Here is an 18,904-nt window from a genome sequence, read left to right as displayed (position 1 = left end):
TTTTACTCTAATGTTAGAAATCAAGGTGATTTTGTTTACATAGACACCTCATATTGGAAGATTTTATTTAATTTACTCTTTTAAGAACAAATTTGAGTCTTTGGTAACTAGCCAGTAACCCTCTGACCTTTCAGTAAATATCCAACCAAAGCTTTGAAATTAGGGTGTTTAGTGTTTTATGGCCCAGAATAAAAATCTCCAATCCTGTTTCCAAATAGTGTAGCCTCCACACATTTTATTAAGCTCTTGACACATTCAGCCGTGTGTATTTTGTAAAGTTCCTATGGTTATTGTTTTACAATAGCTGCTTCCAGAAGCATTGTAAGGGTTTCAATTAATCAGCCCTTTGTGTGCTTCAGACTATGCAAATCTATCCCATCAAACCATTCAGCTGCTCATGGGAAAGCCGTGTAAAAACTGCATTGTCTTCTAGCGCCTCCTCTCATTAGAGTGATGTTTTAATAAGCAAGCTAATCAAGTTTCCTTATGCATCATTTATCTGTTAACATGTAAGGAAGAGCCGAATTAAAATTATGTCAACCGGGATATGGCAAGTGATGTGATAGATCTGGAAGTGATTCAACAAGAGAACAAAGCTAATATGATTCAACAGTTTTTGTCTCCTCCCCTCCCCCTTGGGATTATTTAAGGTGGTGGTGTGAAAAATAAAGGTTAATTTAATAACTGGAAGGGGGAAGGAAGAAAGACGTAAGCACACCTGTGCTAGGCTTTGCATTTTGATTTTGAGATTTACATTTCTGAATATATAAAGACAGACTGAGATGAGTTCATTCAAAGCAAAAACACTTCTTAATGCAGTCAAACTGGAAAGCATTTCTGCTGCACTTTGGCCCTATTTATCACGATACTCACCAGCAATAAACTAGAAATCCAGAGTCAGGTCCTGGGAAGTTCTTAAGTTCTTACACTGCCTGATAATGTTCAGTGACCTCAGCAGCCCAGCGGAGTGGGCCACTCTGAGCCCTCTGCAGCTGGAGAAGTTAGAGTGGCTGCAGCTATTCCTGTTCATTAACTTGGTCTCTTTTGCTATACTAGTTTGCTTCCTGCTGAGAGTAATTAGGTTTCTTATATAATAATAATTCCTTGTATTTAGATGCTACCTTTCTCTGTGGACTTTAAAATGCCTCTCAGACTTTAGCTCATCTGTTCTTCTGACATAATTGCCTCATGAGATAAGTGCTAATTATTCCCATTACCAAGATCAGACAACTAAGGCTCTCGTTAGCACAGGGTTTTATACAGGGCAGAGTAATCAGCCTTGCCCCACAGTTAAGTACCTGCATAAGGTCATGGTCGAAAACGTAGGCTTCAGCAGCAGCATTTCGGCAGAGCGTACTACCTGATCCGCTGCGCATCAGAACATGGCGAGCTCAACTGTGTAAGTGTTGTCAGTACTCAATCAGATTAGCCTGCACAGGACACCTCTCAAGTGGAGTTGAGTCCCCGAATCTCTTCGTAGCCCCACCTCATCATAGCGCTTGCCATGCAGCGTGTGCTCTGTCATTGAGAAATGCTTCTCTTTCCTCACTTGGAAAAGGATGAGAAATAATATAGATCAACCTCAGAGTGGTAAATTTAATCCAAAAGTGGTTATGCATAGAAGGCAAATTGCTAAAAGTGAAGCAGAGGAATGTTAAAACACAGCCTGGCTGTCAACAAATAGAAAACCTTTTGCTAGTCAGTTCTCAATACACTGAAGTCCCATCAAAAACAGCTCTTGAATTAAAGATGTCGTTACGGATGTCTCCTGCAGTGTGGCTCCTTGAGTGCTCATCTTGATAGGGTACTAGAATGCTTTCATTTTTCTTTGCCTCTTTAATTCTTACCCTTTTTTCTATTTAGATTGAGATAGCTCCATTGTACCAAAATAATCTTTTTTAAAGGCCAAAAATGACTTGACCAAGTCATTGCTATTTATAATTAGAAGTACTTTCTAAGAAAATGAAATGATTCATCAGGTTAACTGAACTTTTTCTCCGTAAGACTATTCTTAAAATGGGGCCTCCCTGGTGGCGCAAGGGGTTAAGCACTACACTATGAAGCTATCCACAGCCTCTGCAGCACGAGTTCGATCCCTGGCTGGCCAGGGAGCAACCCACATGGCGAAGCAGACCTCTCCTGTTTTGCCTGCTGCTCCCCTCAGCAGTGTATTTCAGTCAATCTGCCTGTTCTGCTCCCCACTCTGTCTCTGGTGAGTCCTCTCACCACCACCACTGCCCCCCCCCGCCCCCGCTCCGCATCTCCAGCCTGTACCCCAGCTCTTATATGCATAAATAAATAAATCTTTAAAAAAAAAAAAACTGTACTTAAAATGATTTATCTGTTTTGGAAGGCCATGGAAACAGCAAGAACAAATTGGTGGTGGAAGAACCTCCAGGTCTGGACGTGACACACAGATGAGACAGTGGTACCCAGATTTGCCTTCTTGAGTGTGCTGACATCAGACCTCTGGTTTCTTTGGACTCCCTAAATTCTTTGCCTTTACTGTTAGAAATTAATATTGAATGTGAGGGAATAATATTTTATTGAACAATAGTTTATCGATGGCATAACATTTATCTCCAGTACCTTTCTACTCTAACTTGCTGTGAACTGGATTTTCCTTAGTACCTATCTTCATTTGTTTTGAATTCTGTTGGGCCGTCTGTGGTCTAGTTCCTGGATGGTCACTCTGAGTGCATTAAATGTCCCTGGGCTTGTGGAACTGGTGTATTTGCATTTCACTGCCAGGAGGCTGTGCTGTATACAATGGGGTTGAGACACCAGCATGAGCCAGGGACCGAAATTTTTATTTTAAAATCTGAAATGCTGTGTAAGCATTTAAGGTATGAATCAGTAATTGTTTCACAACAGCTTCCATTAGATATGGTTTATTTGTAGTCCATCCTCTTTTCAAGGATCCAGGGGAGTGTTAACACACTGAAGCATACTGCATATCATTTACATTTTTAAACCAGCCTTCAAGGAAAGCCACTATAACTTTTAAGAATTCTAAATACTGGATGAGATTTTTGTGCCTCTGTCCTTGTGGGAAACACCATTTATTTTACTTTTTCATTTGAAAATAAGAACAGAAACCTTTCTGCTCTAATGAAGGATTTGAAGCCCTCTGAAGCAGAGAAATTTACCTTCTTAAAACAAGAAAAGTCTGGTTCAAAGATTGAGAACGCTCTTCTCCCTCCTAATGAATGCAGAAAAATCCAAACTGTTAAAAATCATCCATCTCATTTGAGATTTGAGATCATCAAATTCTGTCTAAATATTTTGTTTTAACTTCTAAGCTCATTATGGTGTCTTTGTGTTAACTTGTATTAAAATCTGTCAGCTATGACTGGTCTCATAAGCACAGTCAGCGGACCAGAATAAGTTAATTATTTACTTGTGTCACTAGTGCTCTTCATCTAATGAAATGCACAGCTGTGTTAGATCTGCAGTGGGATGTGTAGCCTCCATTGTTCCGCGAGTCAGCAGAGGGTAGAAGCCGCAATGATGGAGAGCCCTCAGTTCTTTCTGCTGTTCTGGCTTTCTGTGTCGATTTCATGGATCTTTTATCATTCACTTTCACACAAAACAAACAACACAGGGCTGTCTGCTATGGGAACCATCTTGGCATATAAAAGGGTTTTCAGAGCCTAAAGTAATTTTAAGTTAGCTAAGATTTAATTTTTGGCTTACAGGTGCCCTTGATTCAGATGCGACCAGAGCAGTCCTATGACAGAATGGGGGGAAACTTCCAAAAGTTACCCATAAAATACTTAAACTCAAGGACAGAAAAGGACTGATAGCAAAATAACTTCCCCCAAAGGGATCTTGATACTAAATATTAATCAGATTTCATGGGGAGTTCTTGGAGATTCAGATTTCAGGGGGAGGAGCTTGGCTTTCATTTTAATAATAAAAAAGTCAAATTTGCTTGATTAAACTTATCACTAAAACAGAACATGCAAAATGCAAATCATCTCTCTCCTCACCCTCCCCCCAGTGTCAGGATGCCAGGCAGGCTTCCTTGGTGGTTCTGTATCTCCTGCTCCTCCTCGCTCCCACCTTCTCTCGTTGGGGGGGTGACAGGAGCTTCCTTCTGAGCCTACGCCGGCATCCCCCTACCCGGTCCTGTGGATGGACTGCTGAAGTTTCTCTTCTGTTTTTGTCTTTAAGGGATGTAGCCGAACCCTTCTGTCTCCTCGCCAGCCAAAATCCCATTCTCACCCGAGCCCATCCAGGACTGGCCTCTTTAGAATCTGGCGTTTTAACATTTTGTTCACCGCTGAACAATGTTGGTGTCGGTGCACCTGATTTACAAGTTGATCTCTTTCAAAGTAGATTTCCCAGTGCCTCTAATGTTTTGTCAGATAATTTCAGTGTGGACAAAATAGATTTTTGGAGGAAAGAAAAAAGGGTTGCACACGCTACTTGGTTTAAATTCAAGCACATGTTAGCTGATTTTGAAATAAAGTGATGATTGTTTCTGTTCTTCCCATAGGAAAGTATACATTCTTTATAATAAAAATACAGTTTTGAGCAAAAATGCAAAGTACCTAACATGCTCTAGAACTCAAACCCACAATCCTAATTACCATATTATAGCAGCCACTAGAAATCAGAGTATTAATAGACAACGTGAAATAGGCAACTGGCATTCTTTCTCTTCAGACCTCAGCTCTTGGTGATTATAACAAATCACAAAAATTTTAACTCTAAAGTGCTTTGGGTATTTAAGTAGAAATCAAACAAGAATGGAAAATTTCTCTGAGAAAAGTTTCTTTGTCAGTAGGTACAGAATTTTTACTCAATGAGGAAGGAATTTTATCGCTAAATAGAAAAACTTTTTTTTTTAGTCCTGTGCCATTTACAAACTAGTTTTCTGATTTGAAATTATGAAGGCTGTGGTTAACAATTAAATTCTCTTCCTCCTCCTCCTCCCAAGAAAAAGAAATCAGAGGAATTAAAAACTGTTTAAGCATCAAAATCCCCTAGAAGTTAGGCTACTCGTAAGATGGTAATAAATACAGTTAATTTACGGGACTGTCAGCAGCATGCAGAGAGTCGGTAGGTTTTTGTGTTGTTGTTTTCATTCTTAGAATCCCGTTTCTAATCCTAACCTTTCTCTCCGAGAATGACTTGGCATTTAAATCTCTTGTTCAACTTCTACATCTTCAGTCAAAGATCACTTTTCTATTGTGTTATAGGCTATGGGAACTAAAATTCCTCCTAGAAGTTTAGGCTCAGCCAAGGCAAGCCCTGGCAAAAGTCAGCCAACCCAGGAAGCACTCTGCAGCCAAAAGGTGGACCTATTAGCACGTCAGCCACACAAGAGTACTTCTTGTCACAATTTTTTTTAAACCCCTGGCTCAGTCATTTCTGTGTTTGGTGTCAAAGGGAATGGATTGCTGTGATTTGGGTGTAGTGTGTAGGACGTCCACAAACTAGATGCCATGGAGCAGAATTGCTGCTGACTCGAATCTGCTGGCCCGGAGCTAGGGAAGTTGCTGCTCTCTGCTCTTCATGGCAAGAGAATCTGGGTGGGCAACCTGGCGGCACCACTATGTCATGCCAGCAGGCCAGTCAGCAGGCTGCTGTGCCTTTCTGCAAAGAAGTCTGTTTTTTAACTGTCCAGCAGGATTGCTGGTAGAGAGCATGGGTAAGGTTTTAGAGCAGTAGAAACAGCATTGGGGAGGAAGAAGTATAAGCTTCCACCTGCCAGTGTGCTTGTCACAGCATGAATGTCTCCCCAGGTGTTTGTGGCCTCATCGTCCCTCAGGAAGACATGCCATTCTGTGATTCTGGCATCTGCCCGGACATCATCATGAACCCACACGGCTTCCCATCGAGAATGACGGTCAGTTTACCTTAAAGTTTTACAAAGATGCTGCTTTTTTTATTTTTTAAAGATTGTATTTATTTTTGCATAGAAGAACTGAGGTGTAGGCCAGAGGTGCAGGTTGTGAAAAGATCCACTGGAGACAGAGTGGGGAGCGGAACAGGCAGATCTACTGAAATATACTGCTGAGGGGAGCAGCAGGCGAGACAGGAGAGGTCTGCTGTGCCATGTGGGTTAGGTGTGGCTGGGGCTCGAACTAAGGCCATAGGGGTGATAGTGCTGAGATTTACCCCTAGACCACCACGGAGGCCCCCAAAGATGTCGCTTTTGAGGAAAAAGCAGGAGCTGGCTTGTAATGAGTGATTCTTTAACAGGGTCCTTTGACCCTTTGTCAAATACAGGGTTCTGAAGCCTGGCAGTTCTGGGCTGCTCTTTACAGAGGGATGAGGTGCAGCTCTGCTGAGGGATGAGCTTACTTAGCCTCAGTGTGGAAGCCTGTCCTGAAGCGAATATATCCCCCTCCATGAGGGTGTTTGGGTCATCTCACTCCATCACTGAGCAGTTCTCCATTCGTCAGTTTCCTCATCTGTGACATGAGGAAAAATACAGTATCTGTTTCACAGAGGTGTGGAGAAGCATAAACTTAAACATGCTTGTCCAGCTTGTTCAGCGGTGTGTCTCACAGCAAGAGAGCAGTGAACGGAGAGAGCTGCTGTTGACGCATCACTATTACTAATAGTGGTTGTTGCAGAGTCCTTTGGGGAGATATGTCAGAGCTAAACAAACACACAACTCCTTTGCCACAGGAAGGTGTTCACTTAAGCTGGTCATGTCCCACAGGTGGGGAAGTTAATTGAGCTGCTGGCTGGCAAGGCCGGCGTGCTGGACGGCAGGTTCCACTACGGCACTGCCTTTGGAGGCAGCAAGGTGAAGGATGTGTGTGAAGACCTTGTTCGTCATGGTTATAACTACTTGGGGAAAGACTATGTTACATCTGGCATCACAGGGTAAGTGTGTGATTAAGATGTATGATTTTTTTAGAATATAAGGTAAGAGCTTTACTCCCTAAGGAATCTAGAAAATTGTTGGTGTTAGCTACAGTGAAGGTGATAATCATTTTGCAGTATGTAGTTTTACCAAATCCACACATTGTACACCTTAAGCCTGCACAAATGGTCAGTTAAATTTCGGTAAAATGAAGGGATGGGAGTAGGAAAGACAAGGAGAAAATTCAAATTCAGACAACTGGTAAATTGAGGAGCATTGTCAGTACTGGTGAGGTTATCATTTAAAAATTAGAAAAGATCTAATTTACCAAAATATGATTTCTATACAGCTTTTAAGGAACACATCTATTATTACAATGCATAGGGTTTCCCTTACTGTCGAATCTTCTCTACGTTAGTATGATGAATGTCGGGTAATTAGTGCTCTGACAGCCTGAGGCTTAACATGTGCACATTTACTCCCTACGGAGGCCTGGGACACCTGCTGTGTGCTAGGCCCTGAATATATAACAGTAAGCAAAATACACGTGGTCCCTCACCTGTGGAGCTAAGATTGGTTACTAGACATTAACAGATAATAGTCAAAAGGTGACTTTTAAGCAGGGTGACCAGGATTACTTAATTTAAAACTTGAGCCCACTGTCTCCCATTTCCTACTTTATTTTTCTCATAACAGCTCATTGTGACCAAGTATATGATATAATGATACTCTCTAAATTACGTTTCTGTCTCCACTTAGAACATAGCCTCCATACAAGCAGAGCTTGTCTGTTCTATTTCCAGTCCCTAAACAGGGCCTAACACAGAGGGTGCTCCATATTTCTTTAAGAATAAAGAAATTAAAACAAATAAATACATGTAGAAATAGCTTTCACCAAAATGAAGACCAGGAATAGATTGGCGGACCCCTGTGAGGTAGTGGGTATTTCTACTGAGATCAAAGAATGAGAAGAACTGGCCCTTGAAAATTGGTGTGCAGAGGAAAAGCATGTTGACCAACTTAGGGGAAAGATCTTGGTAAGTTGAGGGAACTGGAAGAGGCGAGACTAGAGAAGGGACACCAGGTCACACAGGTAGAGCTCAGGGTCTTCTTAGTAACAGGGAGAAATGGCTGTCTCTGAGATCATCGCAATGACTAGGTGTTGACACTTGATTCAAGTGCAAGATTTTAAGTCAGTTCCCTAAATGAGGATTGTTATCTATTTTATGGCAGGTAAAATGCTGGGACATGGTGTTTATGTTGTTCCTCTGAGGTTTTAAATGCTTGAACGCAAGTGAACTCAGCATGGATACATGTGTGAGAACACAGAGGAGCTTGGCTTTAATGCCGCAGATAGATTATCCAGATGTGATTAAAATGGTGAAAATCTGTATCTGTTTAAAGTATTTTCTGCATTCTAAGATGACCTATCCAGACTGTAATTATACGGATTTCCTTAAGTGTATTACCCTTGAGGTGTTGTAGAAAATTACATTACAGAAAAAGAGTAATATGCTTTAAAAAAAAATGATTCCATAAAATAGCTAAGGTCCATTTCAAATAACACAGTTGTCATTGCTAAACTGATCATCTTAACTCTTGCTTCTCCATCCAGATGGAAGATGAGTCAGTTCTGTGGACCTTCTTTTGTGAATTTGGTTGAATCATGCTCTGCCTCTATTGACAGTGGTGGGCTATGTCTATACCACCTTCCCCTCTACCCCTAGCTGGTGTATTTCTTTGCAAAAGTTTGAGAAACTGGCCTCCCTGGTGGCACAAGGGGTTAAGGCGCAGCCTGTGAAGCTGTCCACAGTCTCTGCAGCACCAGTTTGATCCCCAGCTGGCAGGGAGCAACCCACATGGCGCAGCAGACCTCTCCTGACTCACCTGCTGCTCCCCTCAGCAGTGTACTTCAGTCAATGTGCCTGTTCTGTTCCCAACTCTGACTCTGGTGAATCCCCTCACCCCCCCCACACCTCTGGCCTGTACCCCAGTTCTGTATGCATAAATAAATATTTAAAAGAAAAGTTTGAGAAGCACTACCTTAGCTTCTTAGTTGAAAGTTCTACCAAGGGCTTGTAAACACATTCACCCACCAGCTTCCATCCCTAGTGACATTCTTGAGCATAGCTCGGAGGAAAACTTGCCACTTGATTCAGCAGATGATGGAATGACAGTAGGTGACCAAGTCCCATAAATTCTACCATCAGCAACCACACTGTGTAGGAACAGTATCATTCCACTTTAGAGCTGGAATGACCAATTTGCTACACAATAAGAAAATAGAGATAAAGATCATGTAATTACTACATGACAGCTGGGACATGAACAGGGTCACCTGACACCCTACCTGTTGTGTCTCCGGTGCATCCCCCAGGAATCCAGTTCTGTAGGCCCAAGCATGGACAGTGGCTTCATGGCTGCAAACGCCTCTGGAGTGTGTGAAGGTATAGTAAGCACACAGGGCCAAGCAGGTGCCTCTCTGCCACGTCTCCCACTTCATGCTGTGGCCCAAATGTACTGGCCGGGCAGGTAGAGCACTGCATTCCAGTCTCTGAAGAGGTATTCAGTTGCTTAATACATGGTGGAAGAATGTTTCACACAGATACAGTGCAAAGGCCCTGAGGCAGGTACAGACTTGCTGCATTTGAGGAGCAATGAAGAGATCATTGTTGCTGGAGTAGAATGAGCAACAGAGAAAAGGAAGAGGAAATGAGTGAGAGATGGGCAGGGACCAGATTACAAGGGATCTTGCGGCCATGATACAAGATTGAAATGATATAGATTCTGCGTGTGATGGAAAACCATTGGGAATTTAGAGCTGAAGAATGACCTCCGGTGATTTACATTTTAGAAGGAATCACCCTGGCTTGCTATGTGAGGAACAGATTGTCGAGGGCTAAGTGTAGGGGGGAGCTCACCTTGATTATCTGTGGTGGTCCAGGCAAGAAAGGATGGTGACCTGCTGAGGCTGGTAGCAGTGAAGGAGGGACAGCCCTGTGCATGGTTTTTCAACCTGTTTAAACTTTTATTTCTTAACGTATCTTTTCATGTATCCACACTACTATCATTTTTTCAGATTTAGCCTTTTCAAAATCATTCTCACCTACTCAGTTATAAACCTGCTCAGAAATGAGTAAGGACCCACCAGAGCTGAGTCCTAGAGAAATCTGCCTCTTGTAAGTTCAAACTTCACTTCTTTTTTTTTTTTAAAGATTTATTTATTTATTTATACAAGCACTGGGTACAATCAGAAGCGCGGGAGGGTGAGAGAATTCACCAGAGCCAGCGCAGGGAGCAGAACAGGCAGAAGGACCGAAGCACACTGCTGAAGGGAGCAGCGGGCGGCAGGAGAGGTCTGTGCGCCATGCGGGACCCTCACCTGGCGGCCGGGGATCGAATCAGTGCTGCAGAGGCTGCGGGCAGCTTCGCAACCCAGCGCTCAACCGCTGCGCCACCGGGGAGGCCCTCAAACTTCACTTCTTAACCCAAAGTGCCCGCTTCCCTCCAGGGAGCCCTTGGAAGCCTACATCTACTTTGGGCCTGTGTACTACCAGAAGCTGAAACACATGGTGCTGGACAAGATGCACGCCCGGGCCCGGGGCCCCCGAGCTGTCCTGACCAGGTAGGAGAAGAGCGTTCACAGAATTCATCACACAGCCAGGTAGTAAGCACACTCAACCGAGTTTGTTTCCCTGAGATGTCAAAATTGGGCATATTGAGCATGAACGGCAATCATATACGTCTGATTAAATGAAATAACAACAAATTAAAGGTCATTCATAAGCACAACAGCAAAGCGGGTCCTAACAGTAGTCTCTGGTCATGGACTGTGGACCAGCTTGCAAAGATGGTCCTTTTCAGAAAGGTTCCCGTGTAAGGATGCAGGTGGCCTTACCTACCCACACATGTGTCAATACACCTGCATGCTCCCCTGTGTGCGTTTAAAGCTGAGCAAGTCACATCTGTTGAAATGATAGACTTGTGCTCTTAAGAAGAGCAAGAAGTTGAGAATCTCAAGACAGTAATCAGGGCACGGAGACCCTGCCTGGCTAAGGCATGTCTCTGCTCTGAACGCTGCCCCCTCCAGAACTTCCATTTCAGTTACAACATCCAAAAACTATTTCAGAGTAACATAAATGTCAAAGCAGCTATTTCCTATTTTTTGCTTTGTTATGTAAAAAGTTACTACTTTAGTAATACTTTTGTATATTCCAGATGAGGACTGCCTGGAGCCCGTTTATCTGTAGTCAGTTACCTCAGTTCTTTAAAATCTGAGTTTGGGGTTCTGACCACGTGTGAACTGACCACCTTCACTCCATCCGGTGACCACAAGTGGAGGGACCCCTACCCCTGGGCAATTCTACCAGTAGATTACGTTTACATGCCTCACTTATGAAGTCTCCACTGCACCGGGCCATTTAGACTTCTCTGTGGGTTTTTCATATGCACATTTTCTTTCAGCAAATAATCTACAACTTAAATTGATTTCCCATTGTAACTTTCAACAACAAGGAATTTCAGCACGTGTTGACCTGTGTTTACCTCTCAACTCTTTGGGAGACTGGCAGTAACAACATAGATTAGAGGATGCAGTGAAATATAGCCAAGAAGAGTTATGCTCCACCCCTGCTCGGGCCACCTCCAAGGAAGGTCACTCCAAAATAGGCCAGTCAGGAACTTGCTTTTTCTTTCTGTTTGTCTGTTTTTAATCATCTGTGTCACCAGTACTTTGGTGGGTTGCCTGGGTTGTTCCAGAATACTCTGACTTTACCTACATCTCTGGATTCTGGGTTCTTCACCTTTTCTCAAGTATTCTCATGCCCAGCATGTGCGTCAACCACAGGAGGTCCACTCAGGGGACTCATGGCTTCCCAGTTCTGGGACCCCCTCAGGAGGCATGAAGCGTTCTCATACATGAACAGCTTTCATGTGTGGGATGCACAGAACTTTCCCAGTCTCTGGAGAACTCCTATCTGGCTTGGATACTCTGTCCTTCCAGGTGACTCCTGATCTACCCCAATTGATAAAAATCCATTTGCTTCTTTCCATATTTAATGTGTTTCTTAATAGTAAATTTCCTCTCTAGATTCCTGGTAATAGCTACTGTTCTGCTTAGTTTTTCTGCTTTGTAAGTCATTAGAAAACTGAGACATCTCTGAAAATACTCTAAAGACATTCTTCCCTATGTTGAGGATGATACCATACTAAGAATAATGATGGTAATAGTAACACTTGCATTGCTGTTTTATAAAACAATGTATTAATTTATGATTACTTTATATAATGCTATGCAATTTATTATTTTTGCTTAATGGGAATAATAGCAACCATTAGTATTGCAGCCATCTCTCATTTAAGGCATTTCGGGATCGGTCTCCACCCATACGTTTTGTAAATGAGGCTGAGCAGCTAAGCAGCATGCTCAAGGTCACTGTCTAATAAATGGTTTGAGTCCAGGTGAGCCCTGTGCGCCTAGGCAGCATGTGATGCTGCTTCTCTGTTTGTTTAATAGAATAATAACACATTCGTCTAACTTGTTTCAAAGGCAACCCACTGAAGGTCGATCTCGTGATGGTGGTTTGCGTCTTGGAGAAATGGAACGTGACTGTTTAATAGGTTATGGAGCCAGTATGCTTTTACTAGAGAGACTAATGATTTCAAGTGATGCCTTTGAGGTTGATGTCTGCGGGCAGTGCGGACTTCTGGGGTATTCTGGCTGGTAAGTGGATACCATATGTCTCTCATACCATCCCCTTGCCTCCTAAATCACAGCTCAAGCATTGACCCTGGGTCACACCCATATATTCTCCAGCCCTCCCCATGCATGCATTCTTAGAATTGGGGATTCTTTATGTAGATGTTTAGTTCGTCTACACAATATTCTGCTTTCTATACTGCTAGAGATTAAATTCTCAAGGAGTGCAGACTTACCTTGTTTTTAACATTATCTTAGCTACATTTTATAATGCTGTTCACCTGGAAAAGCCCTATCAGATTCATTGCTGGATGTTAGAAGTAGAGTGTATTACAACTAGAAACTTTTAGGGAAAATTATGTCAAATGCACTCATTTGTAACTTCAGACCCAAAGAATCAGAGATGCCCCACGTGCTGGTGCGTTTGGCGATAGTCAGAACCAGGATCTGGGGTCCTGATCCCCAACTCTGTTCTCTTTATGGCACTTACACTTGGACTGTAAGTTCCGGCACGGCAGATGCTGGGTCTGTCTCCTATTCACTCAACATTCAGCGAGGATCTGCTGCGTGTCAGACGCTATGCGAGGGCCTGAAAATACAGCAGTGAACAAGACGGGTGATTGTCTACTTACAGGAAGTTTACCTTCTAGTTGATCTAAATTACTTTCTGTCTTGTTTACTCTGTGACTGGCAGATGCTCAATAAAAATAATCACTGAACAGTAGCCACCCTGCATATGGAGGATTGCAAATAGGCAAGTTACGTAATTCATGAAGTGTGTGATTGCTGTGTGGAGCGCGGTACACTCAGGCCAGCGTCAACGATGATACTACCTGTGTTCTCTTTGTGGAGTCAGAGCACCTTCCTGCTTGTTTCAGAGAGCTCTGCTTAGGGCTAAGCATGATCCTAAAATGCCGCTGGAGGCAGGAGGGCCTGTGGTTCCCCACTCTATTCACTTTTGTATCAGAGGCAAGTCTCACGCAAATGCTGCAGGGATGGGAACCAGCCTTCACCCCTCAACACCCCTCACCTGCTCTCTCAGAGCGCCCTTTCCTAGCAAGCAGCCAGCCCCCAGAGCATAGGGTTTGACCCAGAGGAGCATCATTGCCGAGATTTGAAGAATATAGGAGCCATCTTTCCCCCACCAAGCCCCGACTCAAAGCCTCTTTCCAGACAGCCCCTGCTTCTTGCCACCCTCAGCTGTCAATTTCGTGGTTGAATAAAACAAATCAAGAGCCAGAATGAGTGGCTTCTTAGAATGCAAAGTAGACCTTGCCAGTTAAGTAACAAAACCTGTTAGCCAGTTCTTGTCTGATTTTAGTGTAGAGGAGTTGATGAGACCTGTCTGAAGAAATAATTTCTTTTTAAAATACACAAAGAAGTGACTCTTTGCAGTTCACACTTACGGTTGCAGAGATGGGGTGACAGTATTCTAAGCCTAAGCTTAGCTTTTCTTATGTCAGTGACATGGGCGTTTGTTTCAATTCTGAGATGTCGTGTTTATCTTTTGAAATGAATATTGAGTTTTTTGAAAAAGATACACACATGTTGTAATAGAAAGATGTCTGGAACCTAGTTCCACTGTCTTTAAATCTTCAAATTTGACACAGGAATTTTTAAGTCATCTATTTTGGAGAGATGGTGCAGAAGTCTTTTTTATTAAAAATAGGGATCATGAAACTTCGGGAAGGGTTTGCTTTTCTTCTCTATGCTCCCTGCATTCCTTTCCTCCCCTCCAAGAAGAAAGAAAGGGAGGGAAAAGGGAAAGAAAGAAAGAAAGCAGTAAGCCAGTTTCACCCATGCACTTAGGAAACCTTCCCCTCTCCTTTGCTGAAAACTCAGTGACATTAGTGGAAGCGGTAATTGATCTCAGCATGATTCTTTTAAATTCATATCTTTCCTGCTTCTTTTCTGTCTCATTTAGAGACCTTCGATGGCAGAGCCTCATTTTGAAGCCCAGGTTTCCAATGTGTATTGTATTCGAAAACCTTTGAAAGAGGGCTAAGTTGGGTTCCACTGTTTAAGGGTCTTTACTGTAATTAAACAGACCTGGATCTACTGTGGGTCTGCTTTTGAGTGGCCTACTTACACCCTTGTTACCAACAGAAAAAAATCCTCATCCTGTCTTACAGTCTAGCCGCCGGCTGGCGTGCTGCTTGCCGCAGAGGGGCATAATGATGCTGTGGTTTTCCCATCTTACCTGAGTGTGTGCCGGGCTGTGCAGGGCTGTGCGGGAGGGAGCAGGCGCGTTGGTTGGGGGAAGTCTCTTTTTAATGAACAGCACAATGGAGGCTGAGTAATTAGAGCAGTTCAGAACCTTGAAACTGGCCTTTTGTGGGTGATTTGCACATTAGTAAGGCATTGCTATGGGGATGTTTACAGCAAGACTGTTGTTCTACAGAAGACACAGGGGCATAAGTCAGAAAAGACAGGTCCAGAAGGAAAACTGCAAAGAAAAGAAGATCCCTATTAAGATAATTAACCCATACAGGATATTTTACTGGACAATCACTTTTTATGTGAAGCCACAGCTTCTTTTGCTGCCTTTGCCTTAAAAAATCCATTTATTTCATTGTTGTTTGGGTCATGTTTCTTCCTTTAGAAATTGTGCATACATAGGGTAATTGTGTGTGTGTGTGTGTGTGTAGATATATATATGTGCATTAGGGGATTTTCAGTGATAGAAACTATTAATAACAGAAGCTTAGGGAGCTTTCTGGATTATGAACCAGCATATATGGACATTTTAAATACATTAGCTAGGATTGAAGTCACAGGATAATGTACTAGACAGGAGAATCAGCAAGAAGTTGCTCCAGTAAATCCGTTTCTCCAGTTTAATTAAAGCATGAACATAATTCCTGAATAAATTAGCTCAACCCAGGCACATTAAAAATATAATTCTTAAACTATAATGTATTAAAGAGGTCTTTAGGTAATCTTTTAAGAAAAAAATTATTCACCATGTTTATATAATTATTGTATATATAAATATATATATATTTTTATCTCCTCCAACAAAACTCCACAGTGTTTGTTTTGGTCAGTCCTCTGCAGTATCCTAGTAGGGACGTCACAGGTCTCTAATGGCTAATTCTTTTCCCAAGAAATTCTGTTTGTGTTCTCCCTCATCTTCAAATTCTCAGTCTTAATGCTTATCTCTTCTAAAATAATAAAAGCTTTCTGAACAGTCACATTAATCCTTACCAGTAGAGATGGCCACAGCTAACATTTTAGCAGACCTTCGGGCCATCTCTTGTTTGCTGGTAATAGTTCTGTTCCCTCTTTTTTTAAACCCTTTTGAGACTCTAATAATAGCAGAAAAATACAAATATATACTCACGCAGAAATTTTTTATTATATATGATTTTAGGGCCTTCATATACTTAAGCTCATCTGAGGTCCCTTTGTTAACAACAGGTGGCTTGGCAATTGCTTTCTTCACTCCACGGCGTGTCCTGGGCACTTTCCCATCTCAGGGGTTACAGGCAGCACAGCATCCACTAAACCTCCTGTCCTCAGAGTTGCATCTCGAGCAGTTTCCTGCTTTATGTTGTTACAAATAATGTGTCTATGAACATTCTTGTGCACCTCTATTTGCTACTGCTATGATTGTTTAAATAATATGCCCATTTACATGTTGACGCGAATTGCCTTAACTCCCCTCCAGAATGGCCTCGACTGCTCATAGGACACCTTCAAGTCCTGGCAGAGCAGAATCTTCTAAGACTCAGTTGCTCGTTCTCTTGCACCCATTTTCTCCTGTTAACTGGGAGGACCTAGTTTTCTGCTTAGTAAGTCTTGAATTTATCCTGAGTAACCATTGTCCCAGCTGCCTCAGACCCTGGAGGTGTAGCATGATGTCCTATTTCAGTCTGAAACATGATAGGATCATCCAACTTCTCCTCAGGGCCCCACTTCAGTTGAAGTCATTGATTAAAACCTAAGTTCAGGGCCTCCCCGGGTGGCACAGCGGTTAAGTACTGGGCCGTGAAGCTGCCCACAACCTCTGCAGCACCGGTTTGATCCCCAGCCGCCGGCGAGGGTCCCACATGGCGCACAGACCTCTCCTGCCACCCGCTGCTCCCCTCAACTGTGCGTTTCCTCAGTCTGCCTGTTCTGTTCTCTGCTCTAGCTCTGGTGAATTCTCACCCTCCCGCGCTTCTGATTATACTCAGTGTTTGTATAAATAAATAAATAAATCTAAAAAAAAAAAAAAAACTTTTAAAAAAAAGAAAAAACCTAAGTTCAGTTCACTCGCTTTTCCTGAAGGAAAAGAAATTCCCAACTGGCATACAAGTATATAGGTTAGTGGTTAGGTGCACACACACCGATTCATTAGTTTTGCACAAGGGACAGTACACTGTAGGTACAGTAGCTTCCAATACTGATAGATACAAAGCTTGAAGAGCACTGGAAAAATAAGTAGAGTTTCACTGGAGACCTCCTCTCTATATGAACATCTTACCTTTCTTATAATACCTAAAATATCTCAGGGACAGAAATCAAGTTATAGTTGTGAGCATCCTGCCTAGAATAGCGGGCAAGTATAGTAGCTGCTGATCAGATACATAATGATTGAGTGAATCAGTTTCAGTGCATTCAACAATGAAAAGTTTAATGTGTGTCACTTTCAGATGGTTCAGATTTCTGAGGCTCCTTCAAAACAAGTATAGAGACAGATGTTTTGCATTTCAAGGAGAAAGGTCTAAAAGTTTGGTAGTAGCCTGATTCAAATCGCATGCTTTCCAAAGTCAGTTTGCTTTATTTTTTCTTTTGCTTCCTTCGATGCCTCTTTTTTCTTTGGCGGGGACAGATGCACATATTTGATAGTTGACTGGCTGGTGAGGAATAGAAAGTGAGCTTATTTGAAAGAATGGTAAGAGGCTCTTGTAGAGAGATGCCCACTTCTCAACACACGCCATAAGTTCTGTGGCCCTCTAACCTGCCGACTTGGGTTCCAGGTGTCACTACTGCAAGTCCTCGTGCCACGTTTCTTCCCTCCGCATCCCGTACGCCTGCAAGCTGCTCTTCCAGGAACTTCAGTCTATGAACATTATCCCCAGGTTGAAACTGTCCAAATACAATGAGTAAGGATGGGACAGAAGATTATTTAAGGAGAACCATTGATAAGTCCAATGCCTTGGGAAGCAGAAGGACAGGACTGTTTCTGCTCCTGTGAGTAATTCCTATGAATGTTCTCACACAAGAAAAACTTTTTTGATGGAAAGGCATTTCATACAGAGAAGACTGACTAAAACAACCTTGATCATTGAACCCCAGGCCTCAAGGGAGATACCAGCTATGTGGGCAATTACACAGTCTCTCATTCGTACACTGCCTTTGCTTCACAAAATGGACATTATGTTTGATGTCTTGAAATTCACTCATTAGAAAGACCTTCCTCCTTGAAAAGAATATGTGGAGTTAAATTCTCCATGATGTGTTCTGGCTACGAAAACTCAAGTCTTAATGAAATTTGAAGGCGGTGAAGAATCTTTGACTTGGTTGGCTCAGCCTTTGTGAAGGTGTCTGATGTGAGCAGCGCATGAAATCAGAGCACGACTAATAGATGCCGTGGTGGCTTTGTTTGGTACTGCGCAGGGGCAGTGTTCCCAGCAATTGCATCTTGCCTTTGCACACCCAAACTTTAACATGTCCATCTTGGTGAAATACAATAAATGTATGCCTACTGTCTTACACAAGTTTACCAAGGATGTCGTCTTTCTTATGAACTCTATTGCTACTATGTTGAACCTTCATGGTAATACCATGCGGTAATATTTGCTGAATAGCTGGAAATAATTCCATGGGTGCTTCGTGATCTTGCTGTTCCTGTCACTCCTCCCAGGATGTAGCTGTCTGTTTTCTTTTAAACTGACAGCCTTCTTCACCCTCTTCTAAATTGTTCTTATTTGCTCTGCTCTGAAGCCAGATCAATATTTGTGTTAAGGATTTTTTATAAAGAAGGTCTGAAAAGCTGTGACTAGCCTTTAATGCTGCGTTCCCCACATGTCACATCAAACATGTCCCACAGAATATCAGTAGATAGTGTACGCCAACAAGAATGGAGCTCCTGTGCCAAATAGGGAGAAACATGTACCCAAGATAAGCACACCCAGGACATTTTCAAAGCCTTTACCAAATTACCACATCCTGGGACTCTCCAGAAGAGGGACGTTCTGGGAGTGGGCTAGTCATTGACTTGAGAACCAACCTCCACATCATTTTATTCTCTTCAATCTAGAAAGCTCTAACACAGGTGAGACAGCCCCAGGGGCTTCACAGTAAATGCAGCATGAAAGACACTGCAGGTAAGCAGACCCACCACAGCTGCCCAGGTGCCCCCTTTGTCTCAGGGCTGGGCGGGGATGACGCCA

The 18,904-nt window shown here is 42.7% G+C and overlaps 1 protein-coding gene across 1 annotated transcript in view; it reads left to right on the top strand.

Annotated features, from left to right (window-relative positions):
* The window catches only part of POLR3B (RNA polymerase III subunit B), a gene marked incomplete at both ends in the record, with an annotated part of 85,254 nt that extends 67,636 nt beyond the window's left edge, over positions 1–17,618 (top strand). The window contains 5 exons of the mRNA XM_084254639.1: positions 5,754–5,857; positions 6,680–6,846; positions 10,338–10,451; positions 12,375–12,548; positions 17,489–17,618. Of these exons, the coding sequence (XP_084110765.1) occupies positions 5,754–5,857; positions 6,680–6,846; positions 10,338–10,451; positions 12,375–12,548; positions 17,489–17,618 (689 nt within the window). The remainder of the gene's footprint in view (positions 1–5,753; positions 5,858–6,679; positions 6,847–10,337; positions 10,452–12,374; positions 12,549–17,488) is intronic.
* Between the last annotated feature and the right edge of the window lie 1,286 nt (positions 17,619–18,904).

The sequence above is a fragment of the Talpa europaea genome (assembly GCF_964194135.1).
Source record: "Talpa europaea genome assembly, chromosome: 15".
NCBI classification, from domain to species: Eukaryota; Metazoa; Chordata; class Mammalia; order Eulipotyphla; family Talpidae; genus Talpa; species Talpa europaea.
This window is presented reverse-complemented; position numbering and strand designations above follow the sequence as displayed.